Source organism: Cryptosporidium hominis (assembly GCF_000006425.1).
Source record: "Cryptosporidium hominis TU502 chromosome 8 CHRO018134, whole genome shotgun sequence".
Taxonomy (NCBI): Eukaryota; Apicomplexa; class Conoidasida; order Eucoccidiorida; family Cryptosporidiidae; genus Cryptosporidium; species Cryptosporidium hominis.
The window spans coordinates 1-18,932 of record NW_667430.1 but is presented as its reverse complement, the minus strand read 5'-3'; the positions used below and the strand labels follow the sequence as shown (position 1 = coordinate 18,932).

General features: G+C 33.9%; 9 protein-coding genes across 9 annotated transcripts; 4 read left to right on the top strand and 5 right to left on the bottom strand.

The window, feature by feature from the left end:
- The first annotated feature begins 110 nt into the window (after positions 1-110).
- Positions 111-1,484, top strand: Chro.80431 (transmembrane transporter). The annotated part of the gene is made up of 1 exon (XM_662815.1): positions 111-1,484. One exon carries the CDS (start codon positions 111-113, stop codon positions 1,482-1,484), a length of 1,374 nt encoding a protein of 457 aa, XP_667907.1.
- Positions 1,485-1,964: 480 nt separating this feature from the next.
- Positions 1,965-2,777, top strand: Chro.80430 (hypothetical protein). The annotated part of the gene is made up of 1 exon (XM_662814.1): positions 1,965-2,777. One exon carries the CDS (start codon positions 1,965-1,967, stop codon positions 2,775-2,777), a length of 813 nt encoding a protein of 270 aa, XP_667906.1.
- Positions 2,778-3,143: 366 nt separating this feature from the next.
- Chro.80429 (development protein DG1124) lies at positions 3,144-4,574 on the top strand. The annotated part of the gene is made up of 1 exon (XM_662813.1): positions 3,144-4,574. One exon carries the CDS (start codon positions 3,144-3,146, stop codon positions 4,572-4,574), a length of 1,431 nt encoding a protein of 476 aa, XP_667905.1.
- A 124-nt stretch (positions 4,575-4,698) lies between these two features.
- Positions 4,699-5,904, bottom strand: Chro.80428 (hypothetical protein). Its single annotated transcript, XM_662812.1, has 1 exon — positions 4,699-5,904. The coding sequence occupies one exon, from the start codon at positions 5,902-5,904 to the stop codon at positions 4,699-4,701; it is 1,206 nt and encodes a 401-aa protein (XP_667904.1).
- A 355-nt stretch (positions 5,905-6,259) lies between these two features.
- Chro.80427 (hypothetical protein) lies at positions 6,260-6,535 on the top strand. The annotated part of the gene is made up of 1 exon (XM_662811.1): positions 6,260-6,535. The coding sequence occupies one exon, from the start codon at positions 6,260-6,262 to the stop codon at positions 6,533-6,535; it is 276 nt and encodes a 91-aa protein (XP_667903.1).
- Positions 6,536-6,853: 318 nt separating this feature from the next.
- Chro.80426 (hypothetical protein) lies at positions 6,854-7,693 on the bottom strand. The annotated part of the gene is made up of 1 exon (XM_662810.1): positions 6,854-7,693. The coding sequence occupies one exon, from the start codon at positions 7,691-7,693 to the stop codon at positions 6,854-6,856; it is 840 nt and encodes a 279-aa protein (XP_667902.1).
- Positions 7,694-8,547: 854 nt separating this feature from the next.
- Chro.80425 (acetyl-CoA carboxylase 2) lies at positions 8,548-16,725 on the bottom strand. Its single annotated transcript, XM_662809.1, has 1 exon — positions 8,548-16,725. The coding sequence occupies one exon, from the start codon at positions 16,723-16,725 to the stop codon at positions 8,548-8,550; it is 8,178 nt and encodes a 2,725-aa protein (XP_667901.1).
- A 318-nt stretch (positions 16,726-17,043) lies between these two features.
- Chro.80424 (hypothetical protein) lies at positions 17,044-17,628 on the bottom strand. The annotated part of the gene is made up of 1 exon (XM_662808.1): positions 17,044-17,628. One exon carries the CDS (start codon positions 17,626-17,628, stop codon positions 17,044-17,046), a length of 585 nt encoding a protein of 194 aa, XP_667900.1.
- Positions 17,629-17,875: 247 nt separating this feature from the next.
- Chro.80423 (RNA 3'-Terminal Phosphate Cyclase-like protein) lies at positions 17,876-18,883 on the bottom strand. Its single annotated transcript, XM_662807.1, has 1 exon — positions 17,876-18,883. The coding sequence occupies one exon, from the start codon at positions 18,881-18,883 to the stop codon at positions 17,876-17,878; it is 1,008 nt and encodes a 335-aa protein (XP_667899.1).
- Between the last annotated feature and the right edge of the window lie 49 nt (positions 18,884-18,932).

Genomic DNA, 18,932 nt, shown 5'->3' with positions numbered 1-18,932 from the left:
AAAATAATAAAGTAAAAGAAAAAATAATAACTAACGAAATAAACTCGAGTTGATAATTTGTACTAAATAAATAGGAATAAATCTTTATATGGAAAAGTTAACTTAATCTTATGAGAACTCTAAATGAAGAAAAAAGCTTACTTCCTTCCAGATCTACAATTAGGAAAAGCTCAAAGGAGAGCTTTATATCCCGATTATCAGAGCAGGTCTTAATTGGGATGGAAAATTTTATTGAAAAAAGGTATAAAAAGGGGTCAATGACTTCTTCATTTTTTGCTTTGGTAAACACAACAATGGGAGTCGGAATTCTTGGATTACCCTGGGCATACAGTAAAAATGGACTTTTACAAGGAATCTTTATGACAATAATATCAGGCATGTTTTCAACGCTTGCATGCATTCTTCTTTCCGAAATATCACTTAATGAAGATCCAACAGGTACAATGATGCCTGTAACATACTATTCGATTGCTGAAAAAACTTTCCCAAAGCTAAAGTCGCTGATCGATACATCTATACTAATTATGTCACTTGGGTCGTGTATTACTTATCTTATGGTCGTTGTAGCTGTAATACAAACCTTGTTTGGGGGTTTTCTTGCTCCATATCTATCAGAATCTAATACGAGAACTGCAATTTTGTTATTTGTTGTGATCTTTATTATCGGTCCAGCCAGTTATCCTACATCTCTTGCCGAGCTTACTATCATTAACTGGATTGCTGTATTTTCATCCCTCTATGTCGCAGCAGTTGTAATATTCAGCTTCCTTGTTGGCCTTCCAGAACTTACAACAATGCTTGAGAAGGTTGAACTCATCTCAACTAGGAGACCAATTTTTATGCTCCAGACATTCCCGATATTTGTGTTTTCTTTCACATGCCACCACAACTTCCTCAACGTTGCAAATGAGCTTGCAGACAAGACGTTATACAAATTGGTTTTCTCTTCAGTTGTTTCACTTGGATTTTGTACTTTAATCTACATCCTTATGGGTTCTTCAGGATATATGCTGTTTGGAAACACTCTCAAGTCCTCTGATATCCTCAGTATGTTTGGTACTCAATCACTAACTGTTGTTATTGCTAAAATTGTATTGGTATCATCGCTTGTATTTTCATTTCCAGTATCTTGTCATTCATTCAGAAAGTCTCTTGCCATTATTATTAAAAGTGGAGAAGATGCAGAAGGGTCATCAACAAAAGATCGTCACTTACTTAGAACTCTCACCTTTATTTTCCTTTTTATCTGTACAACTGTTACATATTTTGTTTCTGACCTTGGCCTCACATACGAATTTGTTGGACTATTTTGCTCAAATACTGTATGTTACTTCCTTCCAGCTGTTCTACATCTCAAGTTATTTTCAGACTCCCCTTGGAACACTTCAAAGATCATGGCTGTAATCCTGCTCATTTTCTCTATATTGGTTTACCCACTGTGCTTCTCTGCAATCATATATACTCATTTTTTCTCAGATCATTGAGCTTAGCATCAGAACGATATGATTCCGTTCTTTTTTGACTCTTCTAAACCCTTTTTGAGGAAAACTTATAAATTTCATCTATTACGCTACTATTATAAATATGCAAGAACTGCGTCAGTTAATTAAAGTTTAATTTTAAATTTCTTTCTGCAACTATGTGGATAGAATTATGGCTACATTGCCAACAATGTCACTCTAAATACTATAGTACCCGTAATTAGTTAATTTACTTTTTTTTCTTACAATGCGTTGATTTTTTTTTTTTTTTTGTTTGATCACAATGCATGCAAATTGGGCCGATAACCCTGCAACCGCCAAACTGCACATGATTTTTTGCAATGTCTCCAGAAAAACTGCATAAAAAAAAACTTAATTTTATTAAGAAACCGGTAGAACACCTAAATATTTAATAGTTCATAACATAATTTTCATGTTGTTATTTTTCTAATATATTTACATATTCCTTTTTAACCAAACAAAATGGAAAGCATAGTGAATACAATTAATAACATTTCAGGTAAAATCTGCTGTCTTAATAATTATTTTTTGAGAGATGAGGAACATAAATCTAATGAAGTGTACCAAGATGTTAATGACTACTATTCTTTTTTCAATACAAAACATAATTTAATTAATAATGACGTTTTTGAGAGAAGTTTGTTTACATCAATAGGCCATGGAAATGAATATCTTGAACTTTCAAGAAATAATAAACTATTTGGCTCGCCAGTATCTCTTAAAAGCTACGTTCAAAAGTCAAAAAATCAAATAAAGCAGCATATTTTTGAGCATCTTGAAATTTCTAAATGTGATAATCCAATTAAAACTGGCTGTCATTTCAATGAGCCAATTAACTATTACAAGGCTAGTGAAATGGAAAGAAGTGTTATTATTCCAAGGTCAAAGTTCGTTTCTCATAGTTCAAATCCTCCAATTAATAAGGATTTTAACGTGCAAAACTCGAATAAAATTAAAATTCCATATGAACCAAATACTTCGATCACTAGACTAAAAGCAAATAAAGCAGAAGAGAAAGGTATAAAAGAATACCAGATCTCTAAAAAAAATTATTTAGAAATTCCTACTGTGAATAGACTGCAAGTTCAGAGCAACCCACTCCTTTCAAAAGTAAATGAGAATCAAATTCAAAAAACCCCCTCTATGCCAACAATTAAACAATATAAACCTGCATCTAGATGCCCTGAACCTATTAAGCTTGACAACAAGGGTTTGAATAACGAGAATAATAAAGTATTCCTAACAAAATATGGGGGATATTTGCTTGGGCTTTAGCTCAAATTTTTCCTTAGCATATAAAGTTAACTGTTTCATAATCGGGGAGTTCAATTGTACGTTGTTATAATCAGAAACTTAACTTACTAATTTAAATAGTATTATTAATATTATTTCAACTTCATCTAAAACATTCTTTTTTTTTATGTAGCATTTGCATGCTTAAAAGCTATGAATGATAACTGGGCGCCATTAATGGCGCTGGTTTGGGGAGAAAGATACCTGTGGTATGTGTTGGAATTCAAAAAGTCTCCAACATTTAAGATGCTTTAATGTAAGTAAATAGAAGAAATAATAAAGATACGAGACAGCAAAGCATCACCTTAAATTTTTGTGAGAAAACCTTGAGCTATTGGAGACTCAAAAATGGCCAACAACAAAATTTATTATAAGTTTAAAAGTGAAAAGAAATTTAAGGATCTTACACATGAATTTCCTGCTTTAGTTTCACATGTTAGGTCAAAGCTCAGGGAAATTTTAGATATTGGAGAGGATATGGATATCTTAGCTACTCAAAGCGATAAGAATGGTCGTGTTTCGAATGTATACCTTTCAGATTATGAAATTCTAAAAGAGGGAATATATTTAAACGTGGTAAGGCTCCCTAAGGACTTAGCAAAGCCTCTTTTAGAAGCAGCAAATTCGAAAATAAAGAACAAGCCTTCAACTGCATCTCAAGCAACAAATTCCGCTTCTTCAGGTACTGCTCCATCAAATACCTCATCCATGCGAGAACAAACCATATTATCTCCTCCATCCACCACTGATTTAGCCCCTAATAGCGGTAATTTTACAAAAGTAGGAGAAAGCAAGGATGATGATCATAACTCAGTTTTGAATAGTACAAATCCGTCGAATAATTCAAAGAATAATTCGTCGGAAGATGCAGCTATTTTGTTAGTAATGCAACAGCATGGTGAGAAATTCAAACAGACAGCAGCTCAAAGAAGCGAAATGTTAGAACAGTTTAACCAAAGAGGATATCCAAAGTCTGTAACTTCAACAGGAAGCAGATATGGAGCTGGAAATACAACAGGTACAAATTTTTCTGCGTCCAGCCAATTTAGAAGTGAGCCATACAAAAAACTGGGGGCTATTGGAACAGGCCCTCTTAATACTGGATCATCAAATAATTATTTTGGTGGGCAAAGTTACAATGCGAACTTTGGACCTTCTTCTGTGTCGGTTAATTATAATTACAAGAATGCAATGGCTAATACATCAACAGACGTTCCTGCAGATTATATTTGTCATATGTGCGGTGAAAGGGGGCACCATATTCGTGTTTGTCCCAAAGTTAACGAAGGAGTATCTCAAAAAAAAATTAGACCTGCTACAGGAATCCCCAGAAGTTTTCTAAGAGCTATTAATTTTGACGAAGAAGGTAGACTCTACTCAGAAGTTTATTGCCTCCCCGATGGTACGTTTGCTGTGCTAAAGGATGCAAAACAACTTTCAAGTACGGCTTTCCTGACTAGAACAGTTGAAGATACTATTGGAAAACATATGGGTAAATCAAAGGAAGACACAAGTCTTGTCCGAGATTCATTAACTTGTCCTATATGTGCGAGGCTCTTCAGATACGCAGTTTTGACTCCATGCTGTGGTGAAACATACTGTCAGGAATGCATTATTAACTTTATTAGAAATCATATGGATGCTGCATCAGGGATTTCGCCAAACACAATCAAGGGATATTGCCCTCATTGCTCAACTGTGATTTCTATTGCTGATCTTGAGCCCAATAATCCAATTCGTAAAAGTGTAAATGTTGCTCTTGGGCTGCAGCCTATTTAATATCATTTATCAATTCTATTTAAATATTACTTAGTTTTCCTACAAGTTCAAATGAAGAAATAATGAAATTTATAATCTATATAATCTTTAATATATAAAATTATGAAATATTTATATTTACATATTAACCATTTCTTATTCCCATCTTTGTATGCACCATTTGTCTACATTTAACATCTTCTTGCATGTTTTTACCTTTCTTATTAAAATTCAAATAATTTGGGTTGTTGTTAACATATGACATATTAGAGGCCTGACTTCTAGCGTCATAATAGTATTGCCCATAATTATAATAACCTTGATTATTTACAGGATAATAATATTGATAATTTTGGCCCATGTTGTACATTTGACTTCCATAATAATTTCCCCCAGCCTTTGCATTTAAAGATGAATATTCAACAATCAAAGGGGGTAACCCTTCGATATCAACATTATAAGAATCATTTCTTTTCTCTAACATGTTACAGTAGTCCTTATATCTCTTATCTTTAGGTTCAATTGATGCCAAAAAATCTTTCCATTCTTGTATAGACATCTTATAATAGTTTCCCGATTTTGTTGGGCCCTTATCTGATAGACAACAACAGCACCATTTCTTCCAAAAAGCACAACACTTGCCTTTATTACCGCTATCACGAGCTATAGGCTTGACTGTTCTTTTGATATTATCAACCTTTTCTCTTCTAATTGCATTTGGATCTTTTTCTCTGACTTCATTCCCATGCTTATTTTCGCCATTAATATATTTCGAAAGTAAACTTCTTGCAGAACCATCAGTACTTATTTTCACACTAATTTCATCACAGGTTTCTTCTTCAACATGCATACTACATCCTTTGGTATTGTTAGGATTTTCATATACCTTTCTCTGAGTATTTTCGAATTCAAGAGTTCTTTTTATCAAAGGATCGACAGGAACAGATTCCATACTATTCATTGAACTGCTAAGAGTTCTTTCTTCACCACTTTCTTTTTGTTTTTCATCACTTTTCTTGATTTTTTTGTTTATTTCTTCTGTTTTTACCATATCTTTAGTTGGTGCTTTGTCTCCCTTAACTTCATGGTTGCCTTTACGCATTTGCTCAGTAACTAACTCAAGAATTTTTTCTAGCCTCATTTCTAATTTTAAGCAATTAATTTCATCTTTCCGTAATGAAATTAGCATCTGATTAATTTTAGAATCTAAAGAATTTCCATATTCTGTTGCAAATTGGTCAAACTCTTCTAATTTTTCTGAAACCCTCCTAAATGGTTTAATACAGTCATTAATCATAACTCCATCAAGAATAGTCTTAAGTTCCTGATCGTTTTCAGTTAATCGATTCATTTTTCAACTCAGTTCCACGTTTAGATAAATTTATATAGATCTTTCTCTTAATGGGTAAAATAAATCGATTGCTTCGCAGCAAAGGAAATCATAATAAAACATAAATTATTAGCTATTTGTTATTGTTCATTAGTCATTCTACTAAAGTGCTATCTTTCTTAACTTTTTATTTCATGATTTTTTTCACGTCCATGCATCAGCATTAACGGTACTTTTTTAGCGGGAAACTGCTTTACATCAAGAAAAAATTCAATTGAGGCAAAATAATGTTAATAGTGACATGTTGATAATCTGAATATGTCATCATTATTAAGTTTAACAGAATATTTCATTCAGCCTATTTTGAATTGTAAAAATGTTGGATAAATATTCCAAGTCTATTTTGACCAAACACGGCCGAAAGGGAACTTTGATCACTTTTAACATGAAAAAAAAGGAATCATTTGTTAATGGATTCCAAAAGAGAAAGAAGGAGAGAAGAGACAAAAGTATAGAGAAAAAGAAGTTGAAGGATAGACAATTTAGAGATGGTGTAAAGAAAGATGCAAAGGATGTAATGAAAAAACATATTAAAACTGTCGAGAAAATTTATAACTCAAGTCGTAAGTTAGTAAAAACCGCAATATTTTAACATCGAAATTAACTTCATACTAAATATAGAAAAAGATTCTAATAATGATGATGAAGAGGAAAGTTTAGAAAACCTTGAAATTTTTGAGAACGTTCCGAAGGTGAGTTGCGTAAATTATCATTAATTCGTCTAAATTTATTTATCGTATAATTTGTCATAATAGATCATTAAATATAATGGAAAAATATCAAACAAGAATGAGTATCACCCTTGGAGTATGCCTTGCTCTGTAAAAATAACAGACTCAATATAATATAATTCTACCCTAACAGTTTGGAATATATTTTTAACTAGATAATTTTATGGAAAGTTTATTTTTTAAACCGAAGGTTGACTAGAACAAATATTACTATTGAAGGTGAATGAAGGCTTATCAGACTGTATTGCAAGCCTAAATTTAACTGATTGCTCAACGTTCTGGATTTCCTTTTGTAATAAAAGTTGGTTTGATTGAAAAACTTGCCCAATATTATTTTGGCAAGATAAGTTAGCATTATTTGATATATTTGTAGAAGAAGTTCCTCCTAAAGGTGGATTTCCTACTCCATTAGATATATTAGATGATGATTGATCTGTATTTTCTAAATGGTTTTGAGAGTAAGTCTCAGCGTTTCTTCTTTTTGCCCAAAGATACCACTGAGTAGAATACTTAATATAATTGCATCTTCCTTGAAATTCTTTTTTTTTTTTCTTAATATTTTTCAATACCTCTTCAGGGCTTCTTTCTTTTGGTCTTAAAGTAAATTTATTAATTCCTTTAATAAAAGGAGAGAAACTACTAAAAATATTACCCATGTATTTGTTCGAAAATAAAGAACTTTTATATGCATTTTCCTGAGAAACTATTGAATTATTAATGTGAAAGATTTCATTCTGAAGCTTCATAACTGATTTTAGTGCCTGCTTTGTTTCCTTTTCACGTAATTGTTCATCTCTTGGACTTTTCTTCTCAAACAAATTACATCCTGACTTCAAGTCATCGATAACAGATAAAGGTTCTGAAAATGAAGATTCAAGTGCTGTTTCTGAAAGATCTCCCCTTCTGACAATAATTGGGCTTTGATTATTTAGAATTGCCTTATCATTCAAAGATATTGTTTTTGTATTCTGAGATACAGAACCATTTTGCTCTTCAGTTTTTGATTTTTCCTCATCCATAATGAGTTGTATACTTCAAGTCAATGTGAATATTCTTAATTCTTGTTCAAGCGAGTGTACAAAATATTCTTAAAAAAAAATTGTAGAAAAAAATTAACGATGCAATTTCTATATTCCCGCCAAAATGGCGTAAAAATCGGTTTTGATGTATTATAAAGGTAATTTATTAACTAATCAATCTTGATAAAATAAAACCTCCTCAATCTATTAATTAATAAATTTGGATAGTTTAAGGCTAGCTTTATAAAAAAAAAAAAAGATGTCCTACATGTTGCAACATCTCCACAATGGCTGGTCGGTAGATCAGGCAATACTTTCGGAAGAAGAAAGAATCGTATGCATACGATTTGGGCATGACTATGATGCAGATTGTATGTTAATGGATGAAGTATTATATAAAGTAGCGGAGGATGTAAAGAATTTTTGTGTAATTTACTTAGTTGATATTACCGAAGTTCCTGATTTCAATACAATGTACGAGCTATATGACCCGGTATCCGTCATGTTTTTTTTTAGAAATAAACATATTATGGTGGATCTTGGTACTGGAAACAATAATAAAATCAATTGGCCACTCAATAATAAGCAGGAGTTTATTGATATAGTTGAAACAATATACCGTGGAGTGCAAAAAGGCAAAGGGCTCGTAGTTTCGCCTAAAGACTACTCCACTAAATATAAATACTGAATTCTCGAAGAATTATATCAACTTATTATTAAATTTTATATCCGCCTTAACTTATAATCCATGTTTTCTTTCTATCGAAGCGATTATTATATTAAAATTATTGATTGTTTTGCTAACATTAAATTTTGAGTTTTCTTTCCAATAAATATTAATAATACTCTATTTTCTACCTTATATCAGAGCTAGATAATTGAGAGATTCTCTGTTCAATAATGTTAGCACTGTGGCAAATCCATTGAATGAATTGAGTGTTATTATTTGGATCTATTCCGTCTTGTATTGCCCATTGAAAGACCACATTTTGAGAATCTGTTAGAGAAATTCCAAGCTTTTGGGAAATTTCAGACCTTAAAGAAAAAAGCAGCAATTGTCTTTTTATTCGATGAATGAAAAAAACCCTTGCATTCTTCCACTGAACAATATCATGGATTGCTTGCTTAGCTTTCATTCTATTTGAAGTATCGTGCAAATCTGCAAAATGAATTGCAGCGGCGTGATAAACTGAATGAAGTAAGCTGCATCTTTTATTAATCTTTTCTTTTATTGAGCTTCTTTCAGAAGAGTCTATTGGATAGCCTTTAAGATGAAGTAGTTGATCTTTCTCTTGTAGGGAAAGTAATTCTGGATCTAATCTCATCATCCATTCTTTAAGCGCCTTGCTTCTAAACTTAATTTCAACTATTCCAGCAGCTTCCAAGACGCTTCCTCTTGCTGTAGGGTCGGCATACATTTCAATGAATTCTGGATTAATATTTGAGTCTACTACTACCCAAGCTCCTCCGCGCAGTTCTCCCTTTGGAGGTATGTAAACGAAGCAAGGTTGTTTATAATTGACAAGCTCATCAACTACGTAAGACCCAAACTTTAGGACTTGGTCGAACATATCTTTCTGGCCTCCACTAAATCCTCTCCAATTTGCAAGAATTATCAATGGAAGTTCTTCCATATTGAAATCACGAATTGCTTGTGCAGTCTTATATGCAGAATCAGGGAACCATATTTGTCCTGCTCTAGTAACTCTAAGTTCACTTGTGTGTGGCATTACTGGATCTGCTGGCTGAATGTATTCAGTAACTCTAGTTTCAACTAAAATGAACCCAACAGGTATTCCCCCAATTCTTCCTCTACCTACTATTACGCTTTTCGCCCAATCACTCATAACTTCTTTGAAAGAATCTTTATCACAAAGACCAGATAGCCAACGTCCTCTTGAGTCTATGCATCCAGTAAGCATTAGTCTTGGGTCTTCAGTATTACTATTACAAGAGTATGTAATATTCCTATATATAGGATCTGTTGGATCCACCATTATTGGTAGCCTTCCTCCGACGCATTCAGGTACATAGCTCAGCCATTTAAGTATTTCTACGCAACCCTCTAAGTCATCTTTAACAACGAGATGTGTTACACCATTTTTTGCCATAATCTCTGTACCTCCCAATTCATCATTGCTACTATAAATTTCTTTTGATGCGACCTTATTTAGTGCCTGATATCCTGTAAGTACTATTGGAGCTCCATGAGCTTTTTGAATAACTCTATGGCCAAGCCTTGCTAAATAGGCACCAATTCCAACTGTTCTAGTAGTTGCATATGTAATCGTCATGATCGACTTAGATGCCTTTGATGTTTCACCTGCAATTCCTCCGCTTCCTGAGAGATTCTCAACTCCAAGTCCTAGCTGAGATCCAATAACATCAGTAATTTTGTATATTTTCCCATCTTTAGGATGATCTAGTACTTCGTAATTAATACTATTCTGCAAATCAAATTTGTTATAGTCTTCTTCCGTAACATATAGATACTTGTATCCCTTAACTGGGTTTTCAGAATCAACAAATTCAACTTTCATGCATTTCTGAACCTCCGTCGCTAGCCCCATTCTAGCACCACTATTTGCTGCAATAAATATTCTAGGGATTCCTAAACTTCTTGCGTATTCCGATGCTCTTTGAAACAAAAGGTCCTCTTGAATGCCAAAGGTCCCCATTTGATAAGTAATATCATTTCCTATAAGAATCACTCTTCTACCCTTTGGGTACTCTGGAGTATGCATAGTAATACACCATGCAACCATTCCACAGGTGTTATTCCCAGGCTCTCTACTAACACATTCTAGTTCTCCTGAATCCTTATTGATGTCCAATTCAACATACTCTAAGAGTTTATTGGGCAAAAATGCTGTCTTTCCACTAGATTGTTCAAAGCCCGATTCACAATTAGTTGAGATTCCTGCTGTAGTAGAACCGTTTGCTCTTGCTGATTTTATGTTTGATTTAGAAAGCGAAACACTAGAAGGCGTTGTAACAAAGTATTTTGGGCATTTATTCCACAAACTCTTAATTGCTTCTTCAAATAGATCCAAGAAATCATATATATAAACCGTATTCAACTCTGCAGCCTGATATCTTTTCTGATCAATTTTTCCAATTAAAGGATGAGGAATGTCCAGAGGCTTCCCGTCATAAATGTGTTCATGTTGATATAAAGCCAAATTTGGAACCATATTTTCATTAATTGTTAGAATTTTAGACCCTTTATTAAGATTAGAGATTTCTTTTAGGCTTTTAGACTGTTGAAGCCCAGGTAGGCTGAAAGATTTGTCAGATCTGCTTGTGGATACGAAGTTTAAGAACGACTGTTTAGAGTCTATAGCTGCAAACACTTTTCCTCCACTGGTCGTGGGATTCTTTATTTCGACAAAACTGCGTAATCTAATTGCTTGCCCTGTTGGGTTATCTACCACAAAACGAACGGGTACAACAACGTTGTTACTATCTTTTTGATATACTGACCTTTGAATATAGCGGAACTCCATGGTTTGTAGTGAACTCTGCTGTATTCGTTGTGAATATCGCTGAACTAATGTTCTTGCTGCTTCTTCTGCCATGCTGGTTGTAATATAGCCTGAGTTTTTATCATTTAAAACCCCAACAGAAGTAAAAAGAAGATGGTTAAGACCTGTATGACCTCTTGAAACTGTGCTTGAACTTGTATTCGAATAATTTTGGTCAAAAGATAGCCAAGACTCTAAAGTACTTAAGGCTGCTATAAAGTATCTTTCCTGTTCCTCAAAGTATAACTCACTGCATTCATGTTGAACTAATACTCTTATGAAATATCTTCTCTGTTTATTATATCCAGAAATTTTGCTTGTAACTGGTTTTGCACCTAAAGTCTTGTTAGATTTATTTGTCAGATTTTCACCTTCCATTTCCTTTGTTGAAATCCTTTTGGTTTGGGGGCCCGAATAATTAGACTTTTCCGAAGTAATTGATTCAGAAAGTTTGAAATTTTTTCCTGAATCAGATTCGTGAGATTTACTAATATTTGAGTTTCCATTTTTCAATGAAGAGTTGTTTTCCTTATTTTCGGCTTCTTTGCGTTTACCAATAACAGAATAACCGGAACACAGTTCTCTAGGTGTACCAACATATAAATTTATCCCCGAAATTGATGTTGGAATTGACTTTATTGTAAAGTAACGCAGCCTCTTCAATTCAAGTGTAGAAAGTAAAGTACTAGGAATATTTCTAATAAATGGTTCTTCAATAAAATAGTTGTTCTCCAAATCCTCAATTTCAACACTTTCAGCTTGATTGATTAGGCTATCTTGTAAAGATAAGTTAGATTCCAGATCTTGAGAATTGTATTTATAAATTGGAATTCCCTTTTTAGATCTGAAATGGTAATGAACAGGAGTTTTTAGATAAACTAAGCTTGCAGAAAGTGACTCAGGTTTGTTTTGATCGGAATAAGGAGCTATTGTAAATGAAATCATGTGTATGTTATTGTTAGAGAGTTTTTCTTGGTGCTTGTTAATAGTTCCTTTAAGAATCTCTATTATGTCCCTTGAGTTTGATTGAGTTTCAATGGAAGAGGAATCATTTTCATCATTAATTGAAGCCACTTCCGACTCAGTAGTGATCTCACCATTGGAAAAACTAGACAAGATAACTAACATGACAATAGAATCGACAGATGAAGAAATTTGGGGGAAAAACCCATGTAAGATTTTCAATTCATCAACACACTGTTCAAATCTGTCTTGGAAATCAGATATAGATTCAAAATAAAGCCCAATACTGGTTTGAATGGGAAGAGACTCCTCCAACAAGTCATCTGCAATGCTGCTTAAACTTTGCCCACTAAATGCATTTAGCATGCTTTTCCAACGGCTATTTTCAATATGTATTGCGCCTTTTACATGGCACTTTGAGCTCATATTTTTTGATGTATTATTTGATTCTAATATGCTTAGTGTTCTACCTTTAGAATTGTTTTCATTTTGATTATATTGATCCACATTATTTTGTATTGCAGGGATATTTAAAGTATTTGACCTTAAAGGATCACATTGATTTTGGAAAAACGATGATGTTGTTAAAGCATTATGTGTCCACACCCCCAAAATATTGTTAAAGTTCTGGATTTCTCCTCTTAATGGAACTGCTCCCTTAAGGTCTGGGCAGCTTGTCATTAGCATACTGCTATTCCCAACGGTGCTAATATCCACAGAGCTATCCCATGCCTCCCCTCTGCTCTTTATAGCATAAAATGATAAGCCGCATCTTTCATAATGACGACGTATATATATTTCAAAAGCTAACTTACCAATAATTGGATTTGGGTGGCCAATGCATGCCAAAAGTGTGAAATCAGGGAAATTAGTGAAGTCTGCAATAATATTTGACAAGGAGGTCTGTTGGCTATTTCCTAAATTTGGAATACCACTCCAAGTAGATAATGATGGAGTTGCATTTATTGGGTATTGAAGAGGTGAAGAAGGAGTATTAGCAATCGAAATAAGATGTTGGCCGTGTGTCTGAGCTAATGAAATTAATTGACTATACTCAAATATTTTTTTTGCAACAGACTGTATTTGAGTCGTTGTTGTAACATTCTCTTTCATAAGTAATACGTATCTAAAAGCTCCTGCCACCTTTGTGTACTCAGTTGATGTCAATTCAGCTATTTGATGGATTGTATCTCTGAATGGAGCAGTACACTGAAGTAAAGATGGATTGTTAGCCATTTCTTTTGCGATTTCCTCCATAATTTCATTCTTCACTCTCAATTGTTGGTGAGAACGGCCCATTTGCATTAGTTCAGGGAGCTCATACTCCGTTCTAAGGCTTGGGATAATGCGTGCCGGGACAAGTGAGGAGCGTTCTTCAAATAACTTTTCTATTTCAATATACTTTAGAATAATTTCATGCAGCTCGTACATTAGTCTCATCCATCTCCCCTTTTCATTTCTTCTTATTATATGAATTAATGGATCACACTGATTTCTTATAGCGACGAATTCGTCGACGGAAATATTCTCATTATCTGAATCTTGTATAGACTCTTCTATAATATCACTAACTATCTTTAAGCAGTCCAATATATATATTTCTAAATCAGAAGCCGATCTAATATTTTTTGAATGGTTCTTCAAATATATATTAGCACCAAGAGAATTTTCAAAACTTTTTTTTTGCTCAGCCTCATTTACAAATATTTCTTTGGCCAATTCCTTCTTATTTTGTGCAAAGCTCGCATTTTTTGGGTCAAGCTCATCAGCTTTGTTTGAAAGCAGCATTGATGGCATTTCAGAACCATCAGAACTAAGGCGTTTATCTTGAAGAACTTTTGGTGGCTGTCCTTCATCTTCGATATCATCATTATCTTCGAATGAATTCAAACATTGGTCTGACATTACATCAGATTCAAAGCAAGAATTATTAGAAATAAATGCGCTCAATTGTCTATCAAACTGTTCATACCAGCTGTTTTTACTTAATTGTTCAAATGTTTGAAATACATCTTCTATCAAATCAGATATTTTTCTTCGAACTGTAACTTTGATAAGTGGTGTGGCAACTTCGCAAGCTTCTTGAAGTTCAATAAATGGCATTACTGGGTCTAAAACATGGTAGAACATCCCAAGAGCGCTTCTAACATCCTCAAAGGCCGGGAAAAACCCATTAAGTGCATTTAGAAGCTGTTGTTTTCCTTCTCTAAAGTTTGCTAAAGCTACCATTCTCGGGCCTCCTCTAAATCCTCCAGAGCAAAAAGTCTCAAGAGCAAGCTTTGGAGATTTTACCCCTCCTATTTTTGGAAATGGTAGCGGGTATAGCTCCAAAGCAGGAGGGATAAATTCACTAGGGAGCTCTAACATTGCTAGGATATCACCTACATTGAATGAAGCGCCTTGAGGTTTAGCATGCTCTAGAATTCCGCTATGAGAAAGAGTTAGCTGCATATATGTTTTCATAATTTCTATTTCAACATATGCCTGGCCCTTTTCACCTTGACCTCCATTTTGTATTAACCACCTTACCAACTTACCACTAACTGGAGCTCTAACTTGACGAGGGTCTTGCTCTTTTAGGAATGTGTAAGTAGTTCCATCAAATGTGACCAATAAGTTATCTTCAGCGTCTTTTTTAAAGAAAACCTTCCTGTTTCTACCATCAAAACCTCCTGATATTAAATAGCACGAGTCACGCCCATTTTGCATACTGGGTGGATAAATATTACGCACCTTCGCTGTAACAGAACTACCATTCAACATAATTCTGACGTGTTCAGGACCAATAAAGTGGCTCTCACATATAAACTTCATCCCCTTGTGAACTAGAGTCATTTCATACTGAATATTGATACTGGTTGGAGCTTGTCCTTGCTCAAGCATCCTCACAAATGTATCCTCACTTTCTTTGAAGTATCTGAGCCCAGTGAAACATGCAGCTGCAAATACTGCATTCAAATACTGCATTGAAACTTTTTTAGTTAACGGTGAAGAGAAATAAACACTATGTTCTAGCCATTGTGTATATGTGTTGCCTGTAATGAAATCTTGATTTTCTAATATTCTACAAACCGCTTCAACATTTGTTCTAATCTCACCTCTGATGGTTAAGCCCTTCAAACCCATGATTAAATGTTTTCTTGCTTCTTCTCTATTCATTCCAAAAGCAAAAATGTGTCCGAATTGAGAATCGGAGTACTGATGGATATGACCTGGAGAAGCAACTGAAAAGTATCCCCATACTGTTTGCGAAGATCTAAAAGATATTTCAAACACGTCTCCGCATGTTGGAGTAAATCCTTTCTCAGCATGTTCAGATGTTATTCTTGCTGCGATAATATGCCTTGGAGGCGCATTCCCCTGCTTTCTTAGCTTTCTATATTCTTCAATATCGCGAATTTTCTTCAATGGAATTCCCATAGCAATTTGTAACTGTGCTGCGGGTATATTGCAGTTAGCTACCCCCTCAGAGACAACATGTTCAACTTGTAATCTGGCATTAACTTCTAGAAAAGCTATACATGAACGTTCAATATCATATAGAAATTCAACAGTTCCTGCAGATGAATAACCCACAGCTTTGCACATCCTCTCTGCAGATAACTCCAATTCCTTAACGATCTCTTGACTCACAATTGTAACTGGCCCTTCCTCTATAACCTTTTGGTGACGCCTCTGTATTGTGCAATCTCTTGTGCTCAATGCGAACACGTCACCATATTTGTCTCCTAGCACTTGAACCTCTAAATGCCTACACTTATTAACTGCTCGCATAACAAATACTTGGCTACCTTTAACTTCATTTATAACTTGTCTGTAATTTGATTCTAGGTCTTCCATGGAACTGCAAAGTCGGATACCTTTTCCTCCACCTCCCGAGCTAGCCTTGATCATAACTGGAAATCCAATTCGCTTACAAACGTCAATACATTCTTGAGTGCTATTGACGCACGCTGCTTGAAGTTGCTCATCAGAAACAATACCTGTGAAGCGCCCATCCCTATCTACACTAACAGAAATTCCATCTCCTGACCAAGGAACACACGGGACCTGTACGGATTGAGCAATAATATTTGATTGGATTTTTTGCCCTACAGTTTCCATTGATTCTGCTGAAGGACCAATCCAAATAATCTTTCTTCTAGCTCTTAAAAGAGCTTTTGGAAGCTCTGGGTTTTCAGAGGCGTGACCCCATCCTGGCCAGACAGCATCGCACTCATGTTCTTCTGCTATTGAAACGATTACTTCAATATTTGCATAGTTATGATAGTTTGGGCCCATCGGGATATCAACATAGTAATCAGCTTCGCTCACAGATTCTGAGTTGCTTTGGATATCTTCAGGCGTCGCCATTACTACAAATTCAAAAGCTTTTTCATTCCCAAATGTAACATATGCCCAATGCCTCATAGATCTTATACACTTTATTGCTGCTTGTCCGCTTGTGGCCACTAGAATTTTTTTAATAAGGTTAACGCCTCCATTAATTTCTATAAATTCTTCTAGTGAGGAATAAATTGGAAGGTTTTCCTCTTCCTTCTTCATTTTGAGCAATTCGAGCAAGCCTAGTTATGGATTTTCCTCGGCCAAAACTCGTAAGTTTTGGACGTAAGGTATACAATACTAAAATACTAACCTATTATATGAGCAACCCTCCTATTATCTTCCGAAGCTCACTTTAAATAAAATTTCATTACAAAAGCTTGTGAGAATGCAAACCTTAATAATAATTAACTCTAGCTTGACAATTACTGTAATTGGCGCACAAAATACGCACATTGCAACGAATTTATTAAATAATGCACAAATCCGTTGATAACTCGAAAAGTTGTCTCAATGTTCTGCTATCAAAAATGACGAAATCTAAGCGAACTCATATACAATTCCTTCTGTGGAATTGCTAATATTTTTATTATTCAGATAGTAAAATGTTTCATTATAAATATTATTCAATATCTGAGTACCATTAATCTGGGAAGATGAATTTAGAAGATTTCCAATTAATGACGAAAATGTTATATTTTTTTCAAAGTCGCCCTTCACTTGGCTCATTTTTTTTTTCTTTGCTGCATTTTTTGTCTCAATATATGCAGTTTCTGCTTTAAGTTTCGCCACCTTTGCATCTGTCTTTGGGATCAAAACTTGGTCTAAATAGGCCTTTTTTAATGAAACGCTATTAGCACTTTTTATTGTAGAAATTTCTTTGTATAATTCAAGAAATTGATAAGTTCTATTTGGAGCGACAAACTCTTCGCTAAAATTGAAAATAGGTAAATAATGATGCAAATTTTCTTTATTTTGAGAAATGGATTGATTATTTTTTTCAAATATTTCATTTTTGTATGCATGGTCTCTCCTTAAAAATTCAAACTTAGAGTAGGAAATTTCTATTTTCATTAACAATCCGATTAAAATGTAAATTGTTGAAATAAAACTCGGCATTTTCATAAATAAAGAATCTAAAAAAATTTAAAATATTTATATAATTAGATTATTTTACCATATGTGAACTACCTAACTCAGGAAATAATGATTGCGTGCATGCATGTGTTAAGAAAGAAGCTATCAATCAAAAATATAAAGAGATAAGACTTTCAAACCTGGTAAAAATTTTTAATAATTAAATCGAATTAATATTTATAAAATCAAAATATATTTTTGACAGAGAGAAGTTTCATATCGTTTAATTAAAATTTCAAGCTGCCTTTCTTGCAAAGTTAGAGAAGCCTATTCCTGTACAAGAAAGTATAATGAATAGACCATTTTTGGTATCTTCTTTAATTGTAAACTCAATATTTGTAAAGGTCTTCAAGTCTCTCATAAATTGAATAGTCATAGGCGCTAGCTTAGATAGTTTGAGTTTAGAAGTAGCAGTATCCTGTGAAAGTGACATAAATAAAAGTGGATATATCTGGTGGCTTGTGTCAACATTACTTTGCGAATCAATTTCTAAAAGTAGCCTACTAGCAGTTAGCCATCCGATTTTTTCCCATTCCGTTAAACTCTCAAATTCTTCATTATTTTGAATTTCTTGAATTGAACTTGATGTTTCATTGCGAGATTCATTGGAGTATTTGCCTTTAACTGATAAGTCACTACTCAAATCTGGAATTTGATATTCATTAATATTATCTGAATTAAATACTTGCTCTTCTTCAAAAGACTCCATAGGGATATTCAACATTTTTTGGACATCAATTGAACTTGAGATAAAGGAACAATTTGAACCTATTGTAATACCTTTAATACTTTCTGCCACTAAAGTCATCCCAAAACCTGTAATTTCCTCATCATTTTGAAGAGAGTCTTTTTTTGGTTTGTCAAAGTAAATCCATACATCAGGAATAAACTTATTCAAAATACCTCTGGCCTTAGAAATCATTTTAATTGCTATTTGAGCAGATGCTGAACCTGTGTACCATGAAATTCCTCTAATTCTCTTTATTCTGCCAATTGGCCCATCCATTAATATAGGTTCAATCTTTTTGATAGTAGCTATATTCAATTGTACTTGACCTGGAGAATTCTGTGACACACTTCTCTTAATGATGCTCAAAGATATCTCTCCAACCTGGGGAATCATCTTTTTTATTAAAGGAATAGTAACCATTCTAATTAAATCGGATGAGTGATCTGTACTACTATTATCAGTAATTCCAATTAGTTTAATACATAAAGGATCTCTCCCAAATTGGGCAAACATTAATAAAAATTCTATATAGTAAGATAGCGACCTGCTAGGATGGCATTCG